At 39.5% G+C, this 9091-nt stretch overlaps 1 protein-coding gene across 2 annotated transcripts; it reads right to left on the reverse strand.

Moving 5' to 3' along the window:
- Nucleotides 1-1378: 1378 nt before the first annotated feature.
- LOC146578957 (uncharacterized) lies at nucleotides 1379-7687 on the reverse strand. 2 transcript variants are annotated; one of them, XM_085259965.1, is made up of 7 exons: nucleotides 7344-7687; nucleotides 6446-6526; nucleotides 5563-5698; nucleotides 5306-5421; nucleotides 4818-5044; nucleotides 4493-4599; nucleotides 1379-3800 (listed from the first exon to the last, which is right to left on the reverse strand). In XM_085259965.1, exons 1-7 carry the CDS (start codon nucleotides 7594-7596, stop codon nucleotides 2534-2536), a joined length of 2187 nt encoding a protein of 728 aa, XP_085116091.1. In that variant the 5' UTR covers nucleotides 7597-7687; the 3' UTR covers nucleotides 1379-2533. The 2 variants fall into 2 exon arrangements, with proteins under 2 accessions (XP_085116091.1, XP_085116084.1); XM_085259958.1 differs by having other exon boundaries at nucleotides 1379-3803.
- Between the last annotated feature and the right edge of the window lie 1404 nt (nucleotides 7688-9091).

A 9091-nucleotide genomic window follows, 5' to 3' on the forward strand; every position in this document is an offset into this window, starting at 1 on the left:
CACACACACACACACACACACACACACACACACACACACACACACGCAGAGCTACATACACGTCACTACCAAACACTTATCTGCAGTATCACACACACACTAACACACACATGCAGACCATCAGACACCAAGTTACTTTTTGCACAACACTCAGTATTTTGCCTATTTCCATTACACTGTTTTGTGTGTGTATCGTCCTGTGCTGTCCAGTGTTGCACTGTCTTGTCTTGTTTCTTTGCAATTTTTGCACGTTGGACTTTATGTAGTCCTGTGTTGACTGTCTGTTATATGTCATATGTAGCACCAGGGTCTCAGAGGAATGTTGTCTCATTTCCGTACATGGTTGAAAGGACAATAAAAGCCGCTTGACTTGAAAAAAGAACCAGACATGTCTGACAGAAATTTCTCTCAGTTCTGTGTGACTGGTGGTGCTGCTGGATTTAGTTCAGTAAGAAAAACAAAACACTTGCACATTTCATGAGTGTGTGTGTCACATACCATCAGAGTGCATGCAGTTGATGTTGTGTAGCTTTACCACTAAAAGCAGTCACATGTTGGATCACAGCCCACGAGATCACGCACGATCTGATATCGTTGTGTTGGTGTTGTTCCCAGATCAACATAGTATTCTGATTGGTCACTTGCAATGTTGATCTTGGAACAACATTTACTATGTTGATCTGGAACAACATGAACACGACGATATCAGATCGTGCGAGGGAAGAGAGGCAAGGTTTGATCCCTCGAAGTGATTTATAGGAGTTTTTTTTAATATAAGAACGCTGCAGAACGCAGAATCAAAACACTGTTGTACAATTTAGAGTCCTACTTATTCCCACTACTTGACATCAATATTTTATTCTACTTTCAGCTTGTGCTTGTAAGAATGGATAGATTGCCAGGTCTTCCACATTGCTGCAGACATAACAGAGTCAGTGCTCTGCTCCCTCACTCGCATACACAACCCCCTTTATTTTATTTGTATGACTGATGTCTGCAACTAATGTGATATTTTAGGCTATTTGTACTAAAAACAATAGCAGTACAAGGTAGTTTTGTATATATATAATTGCAGGGTTAAAGGTTTAAGACAAAACGTAAAGTATTGGTCAATTTTTATACAAACTAACAGTGTAAAATGACACAGAATACGACAGAAATCCCCCCAAAAAGATTGTTTTTCAGCTCCTAAGTTTAGAGAAGCTTCTGGATTTCAAAGTTTTATAAACCTGGATGGTTGTTTCTGTGTGGAGATTTTTTTTTTTGTTTAAGTTAACTCTTTCGCTGATCTCTCCGCGCCTCCTTTATCTCTAGTTAATTATGTTTTCATTGCGCACTCAAGTGTTTCTATTTTTTATTTGATGTTTCTCAAGGTTGGTTTTTGTTTTGTTTTGGTGAGGCTCTAATTCCTTTCCTGTGATGAAAGGCGCTGTATGAATACAGAGGAGTTCTGGGTGACAGCAGATGTTTGGCTTTTTTTAAAGCTTTTTACTGGTTTTCGTTATTCTGACTGCCCACTTTTACAATTATATGCTGATCTAAAGTGTGTGTTAATGTACATTTGAGCCCTGAAATTGATGGGGGGTTACGGTCCAAGAGCACCCGTGAATTTTGAAAAACCTTGAATTTTGGATGTGGTAAAACAAAACTGCCTATAAATGATTTTATAGTTTAAACCCTGAATATATAAATCTGGGGATGAATGACTTTAAGAACAAAATGAAAAACACTCGAGATAGCTACATGTATGATGTGGGAACGCTGGACTGCATCTGCTGGAGATGCAATTAAGAGAGATGAACAACGCTCTCGGATCGGCTACTTTCAAATCCCCGCCTCTGAGTACACTGGCATTTCAACACTCAAAGGTGCGTTTTCCTTTGAAACAACTGCGGAGGATATCTGTGGTTTCTAAGAAAAAATCTGGGAACATCTGTTTACAATGGCTGTTGGCTTGATATTAGCTCACTTCTAAAACAATTTGATTAATACAAAGTTCCCCCTGAAACACAATTAAGGGGAACAATTAGGAAACAAGATGAAACTCAAAGACTTTTAAGATGGCCAAAATCATACTAAACTAATTTTGAGAGTTCTGATTATCAGTATTACTGTGTTAAAAGAGAAAAGAAACTAACCAAGAATTCAAATAGTTAACTTTTTTCCCCTTTTTATTTAAAGCAGAGTGGTTTACACGACTAACATTTTACTGCACCAAATTTTTTACAGAACTTTGTGATTTTTTTTGTTTTATTTTATAAGCAGGTCCTTCAGTAACTTAGGTCTTTATGCCCAAAAAAATAACGATTTAGTAGAACTGTTGGTCACCAGACTACATGTTTGCTGTAAGTGACATGATGATCTAAGAACCACGTGTTTTAGCACAAAAAGTTATAAAAAGAAGAAAAAAAAAATCCACAACACTTTTTCCAGTTTAAAAAAATGAAATATAAAGTTCACAGATTAAAAAAAAACAAAAACAAACTGCATCTGTAAGTATATTATGATAAAAAAAAGTTGTTTTCAGTGTCGTTTAGGTTGTGGATGGACTGGGGACAGAGGTTTCCTCCACCTGGTGGCTCTTCATGTGCGTTTTCAGACAGTGGCTCTGGGTGAAGGCTTTTTCGCAGATGGTGCACTGGTACGGTCTCTCTCCGTTGTGGGTCCTCATGTGGACCGTCAGGTGTTCCTGGCGAGAGCACGCCTTCCCACAGATCGCGCACACAAACCGTTTGATGCCCAAGTGGCTCCTGATGTGGTTGGTCAGGTGAGTCTTGCGTTTGAAGAAACGGCCGCAATCGGAACAGCCGTACGGCGCCTCACCAGTGTGCACTCGCATGTGAACCTTGAGTTCGCCGTTGGACACGAAGCCTTTGCTACACACGCCGCAGACATGCGGCCTCTCGCTGCTGTGCGTCTTCATGTGAGTCATCAGGCTGCAGTTTGACAGGAAGGATTTGCAGCAGACGTGGCAGAGAAAAGGTCGCTCCCTAGCCATGTGGATCTTCTCGTGGGACTTCAGGTTGCCGGAAAGTTTGAAACGCTTCCCGCAGATTTGGCAGCCATACGGCCGCTCTCCAGAGTGAGTGAACTTGTGGCGGGTCAAAGATCGAAGGTCACAGACAGACTTTCCACAGATATTGCAGACGTATCTGTCTTTGCTGGTGTGTATCTTGCTGTGAGCTTGGAGCTGCGCCTTCAAACCAAAGGATTTTGGGCAAATGTCACATTTGTGTGGTTTCTCTTCCACATGGACCCAATGGTGAACATTCAGACCAGACATGTAAGCAAAGGTTTTGCTGCAAATCTTACATTTGAATGGCCTGTCTCCTGTGTGCAGAGAAACGTGGCTGTTAAGACCGACGATGGTGAAGAAAGATTTCCCACAATATGAGCAGTCGTGAGTTTTCTGGTGAATTCTGATATGTCTCTTCAACTCATCCACAGATTCAAACTGCTCTCCGCAAACTCCACAACCACCCTGTGGCTCCTCCAGGTGACTCCAGGTGTGTTTGATCAAGCTGCCCAGGTTCAAGTACCACACTCCACACACTTTACAGGCTATTTTACTCTTCTCTATCTCCTTCATGTCACTTTTGCGCACTTGTTTCTTCATCTTTTTTGTCACCTGGAGCTCAGAAACAGGTTTAAAGCATTTGTCTACAGCCAAGGCTTTGTGTTCATCTTTGCTGTCCACTTCCCTCTCACAGGCCTCTTCATCTGTTTGCAGGTCTTGCTTTTGTGATGTTGAGCTGCTGGCCAGCATGTCCACACTGGGACTGTCTGTATGCTGATCAGAGCTGCTGTGGAACAAAACGGTTAAAGGTAAGTTTTAAGTACTGAGCGCCTGTACATAAAAGCCATAGGTTTCGTCTACTTGCAATAACTAAAAACAACAAACTCATCCATTAGAGAACTTGAACCACAGAATTTTGGGTTTGGTATTCGTTAGATCAGAATTTGTTCCCTCAATAATTTTTTAAATTTCATGTTTTTCATTGAATTATCACAATCCAGCGTCTAGATTGAGTGAAACCCTGATCTCTGATCTCACGTAGTAGTAAAAGGTCTCTTAAGTTATGATTAATGAGTAACCGATCGTGGCTCAAGAGTTGGAGTTCGCCTTGTAATTGGAAGGTTACCGGTTCGAGCCCCGGCTTGGACAGTCTCGGTCGTTGTGTCCTTGGGCAAGACACTTCACCTGTTGCCTACTGGTGGTGGTCAGAGGGCCCGGTGGCGCCAGTGTCCGGCAGCCTCGCCTCTGTCAGTGCGCCCCAGGGTGGCTGTGGCTACAATGTAGCTGCCATCACCAGTGTGTGAATGTGTGTGTGAATGGGTGGATGACTGGATATGTAAAGCGCTTTGGGGTCCTTAGGGAATAGTAAGGCGCTATATAAATACAGGCCATTTACATCAACATTCTAGAGTCTTGTTTTTGATATCGTCGGTCAATCAAGAGCACACAAATCCTTATACCCGTTTTTATTTTTACCTTGACTGGAGTTCAGCTTCATTGTCTTTTGTTATGTCAGCATCGCTGGATGGACAGTCATCGTTTGTTGGTGAAGGGGGAAACTCTTTCTCTCCCTCCTCACTAGTCTGTAAGAGTTCATTTCCAAATTATTATCAGTACTTATGTTAACTGAGAGTAAAATAGCTAAAATTTCTTTAACATTTTTGTAAAATCTTAAAGTGTACATTTAAATCACATCATGATTGTTACATTTTAAATCTGTTATTGTGGTATAAAGAGGCAAAATTATCAAAATCCTACCAAAGTCAGAGGCAAAAGCAGCACAAACAGGTACAGCGTCTACCTTCAGGCGGATGTAGAGGGCAGAGTTTCCAATGAACATGTGGATCTCCTCTGGAGTCACAGTCTTCACTTTCAGGGGCTGGAGCCTCCGGCTTCTGTCAGTTGTGAACAAGTCAAAAGGTTCATCATCTGCCAGCTGAGGAAAGGTTGACTTCAACAGGTCCAGGAATTCAGCTTCCTGTAGACCAAGAGGGCACTTCAGGTCGTGTGCTGGGAACTTCTTGAATACTGGAACAGAAGAAATTCATCTTAAGATCAATAGTGCTTAGGCAGTCAGTAAAACCAAACCTTGCCCTAGTATTCATTAGTTCAAGTGATTAGTTGGCCAGTCTTTGACTATTTCTGATGATAAATAATGTAATTAAATATTTTTGTAAGCATTGGAAAATGCTTTGAATTAGGAACAAAGAAAAAATGGTATTAATAGCACGGCTAACACTGTACCACATAACAGACAAATACAAAACCTTAATGATTAACATTTCATACTCGTCTTAGAGAGCACATTGGTGTGAGAGTCCTCCAGGATGCGGACTCTGAGATCTATATGGTTCTTTGTGTCACTGATGCGAGGTCTGCCGGGCTTCTTCCTGATAGTCGGAACTCTGGCGAAAATGCAGGAACTAAGTCAGTGCCATAAAAGACTATAAAGCAAATGCAAATAAACTTGGGGACCATCCACATATTGTTGGCCATATCACAAACCTCTACAGTTTGTTGTTCCTTAAAGTGGTGTTTGTTCTAACCTTGACGGCATTTTATAATCTGGGTCCTTTAGATCTTCTCGTTTTTGTCGGGAACTTGTTGGTTGCATCAACTCCTGCTCCTCTTCATCAATGTCGTCGTACCAAAGCAGGCCCAGGCTCTCAGTGTCCTCCACACCTGGATACATCAGAAGTCACTTTTTGTTATGGTTTTTAATTTGAATCATATGATGATAAACACACGATACATGTGGTTTAGTCAGTTTGCTTTAGTAATAATTTGATTAATTGAACTCGCCTGGCGCACATTATATAAGCACTGCACTCACTTTCATGCCCTCTTTTCACTCCACATGGGGCGGCAGCTTAGGTGAGTTTGATTTGTAGTTCTCAGTTTAAATCTTTATTTAAGTTAATGACTTAAAGTCATTAACTTAAATGACTTGTTTTCTCTTTCAGAGTTTAGCAGTCCATGCGTGTCTTCCTTTAAGTTACTACTGATTATAGTGAAGTAAACCAAGATATACGGCAACTAATTGATAGCAGTTTTCTTTGCATTCTGACCAGATGAGGCCATGGTGATAAAAAATAAAAACTTTGAACCTCCTTATTAACACACAGTAGGAGGCAAATTGGTTCTAAACAGTCAGGCTGACTTTTGACTGACTGCTGGTGACAAATTGGTGATGTTTGCAAATAACTGGAGGCCAATTTACAAACATGGACAGACTGCCAACATGTTGCAATCAATCTTAATCAGTCTGTGCCAATAAGCGCAACTCATCTGGTTGTATTCTGGATATATACCTATATATGGGGTTACCCATGTTATAGGGTGCCTGTGTCATTTTGCAATATTCTTTATAAAAGCCTTGAACCCCCCCCAAAAAGAAAAACAATTAATGGTAAGACTGTTCAGACGTACCTGTCTGTTGCTTGGGCTGTTGCTCCTCTCTGTCCTCAGGCACGACTTCCACCTCATGCCTCTCCACATCAGGCTGTAGGACTTTGTGTTTTTTGGTCAAAAAGAACATTTGATCAATATATCAGCTTTGTGTGACTGTGGTGTTTGACTGCAGCTCCAAAGACGCTCCTTCCTGTTGATCATTGTTTTTATTATGTAAACCACTAAGAAAAAATTAACTCTAGATTCCAAAAAGACAAAAAAAAAACCCCCAAAACAAAACAAAGAATGACAATCTGGGATAAGAATTAGACCAGACTCTTATGCTCTCAAGGATAACTACATTACGCCCAATGGCATATCTTGTGAGAAGAAGGGCGTGGTTATGGGTTATATGGCCTGTTGCTACATGCTTTTAAGAGTCTGTACAACAGCCATGAGAGCGTGGATAATAAAAAGCAGTAAGTCAGATTGCACGCTCAAGAAGAGTTTAGTTGGGTGGTCTCAGATGTTTTCTGTTGGCGACCTCCATCTCACTGGAACAGCCTGAAGCAGCAGAAATTCTAATTAGTCCCTCAAAGTCTGAGGTCATGGCACTAAAAAATGTATGGAATAACCACTCCAGGCTGAAGGTTCTACCTCAAGTAGAGGCTTCATACACCTCAAGGTCTAGTTCAGGGGAAAAAAAAAAAAAATTGAATCATCTGCTCTTCTCTACACTTAAGCTGAGAGAGATTCATGCCGAATTGCAAATAACGCTAATATTATTTTCCCTGCATTCACATTTTATTGTAATTACACATCTGTATGTTTAACAGCTTGTAAACGTAAAATCAGCGATTTTCAAACGAAGTTCGGCAAATTCTAAATTTACAAATCAGCTTTTTGTGGCTGCGAGCAGCTTTATTTGTCCACTCACCTCTTCTCTCCAGAGAGACGTTAGGCTGCAGGAGCTCCAGCAGTCTCCTCTGACGGCCGATCTCTCGCCTGAAGCCCGCAGCCTCCTCCTCGTAGTCGGCTACAGTCCTCTCCACCACCGCTAAGATCTCGCGGGCGGCTGTGCTCATTTTCTCGGTGACGATTCCTCTCAGTATGTCGCTCTTAGACATGTTACCGACGCTGTCGACCGGCTCGGGGCCGCCGCTGCTGCCGCTCTTCATCCAGTAAAACATGTTTGTTTGTTTTCTCAGCTGTGTTTTGACGAAGAACACATCCACACACTACAGCGCAGAGTGCGTTTCCGGCGGATTCTGGTGCAGCTACAAATTGTGTCCGGAAAAGAAAATCAGGCGTTATTTAGTTCCCCTGCTGGTGTGACTTTTACTAGCTAACCCCAGTAAGACTGATGTCTGCTGTACATTTAAGATGCTGGTGAAAATCATGGCATTATAGTAAAGTAAGTGAAAAGCATTTTTAATGTAGCACCTTTAAGGATAAACATCATAACAAAAATGGTTAAATGTTAGAACAAAAAGTTACCCAAAAGCAAGCTTAAAAAGATTATATTTTTAGCTGCTTTTAAAACAAATCACCACATTCATAGATCTCAAGCTTCAAAAGCTCTATCTCCTCTTTTAGCCCTCAGCATTGGATGATGCACAGTCTGCATTGACCTCGGGGACCTTTACATTAGGGGCTTCTGTCCAATAGCACAGCACCGACAGAAGCACAGCATGTTACAGATACAGTAAAGGGGAATGAGAGTAAGGATATAGGCATAAATATACCACATATACACATATATAAACACAGAATATATAATATGGATAAATAGGAATACCAGTGGATTGCACATTTGAGTGATTTTACACAGTGATTATTGCTCAGTCGAATATAAGAAAATACAGTTTTATACCTATTAAACTTATATTTTTGTCATTTTACATAGAAATTGAAGAAAATATGTGTTTTTGTGACAGGGTGATAGTAACAAAGTGACTAAAGATATAATTTAAAATTGGTGCTTTGTGACATTGTCTACACATCATTAGAAAAATTACAAGAAAGTCTGGCTGCTCGAAAACAAAATGACAGGTGACATTCAAGTATGACAAAAATGGTCATTTCTGTTATTTGGTTACTTTAACTTATTGCCCTTTTATTAAAATGGTTACATTCAGGTATTTAGCTTAAAATCATAAGGAAAAAACTATAAAGAAAAAAAAAATCAAATCTACTAATAAAGTGTTGTCTGTTAATATTCTGACTTTAATTCACTAAAGCCTCTAGATTAATTCATATTGTTATACATATATACATTACTAAATATAAAAAATAATTAAAACAAACATTAAAATTTCAGTTTAGTACTATTAACAACCAATGGTTTAGACTAAATTGGCTATATTAAAAGTAATCTAACAAATAAACAAATTAACATATTTGTCATTATTTTTATGTTCTCCATTAAACAGTTAAAATTTCAATAATTCAATAAAATGAGAAGTTAACACTATATCACATAAGCTAATATATAACACAAAAATACTCTTAACATAGGTATTTTCTAATTATTATTTTATAAATTGCATTTTATATTTAAATTTTAAAATATTAATAACTTTATTTAAACTAAATTTCACATTTTAAGGTATTTTAAAAGTATACTTTTGAACAAAAAGGTGTTTAATGTAAATGATTTTTCAAAATGTTAAGAAATGGGTATAG

This window comes from Mchenga conophoros, linkage group LG3 (genome assembly GCF_057382185.1).
Source record: "Mchenga conophoros isolate Kocher_MC1m ecotype Shallow Benthic linkage group LG3, M_conophoros_male_GT1.1, whole genome shotgun sequence".
Lineage (NCBI taxonomy): Eukaryota > Metazoa > Chordata > Actinopteri > Cichliformes > Cichlidae > Mchenga > Mchenga conophoros.

What these genes read in the sequence shown, in the direction of transcription:
- LOC146578957 (XM_085259958.1), bottom strand. Translation starts at nt 7,596, where the DNA reads ATGTTTTACTGGATGAAGAGCGGCAGCAGCGGCGGCCCCGAGCCGGTC. An exon ending in ACAGCCCAAGCAACAGACAG is followed by an intron (nt 5,699 to 6,445) that starts GTACGTCTGAAC and finishes TGATGTATCCAG; the next exon opens with GTGTGGAGGACACTGAGAGC. An exon ending in CCCTCTACATCCGCCTGAAG is followed by an intron (nt 4,600 to 4,817) that starts GTAGACGCTGTA and finishes GAACTCTTACAG; the next exon opens with ACTAGTGAGGAGGGAGAGAA.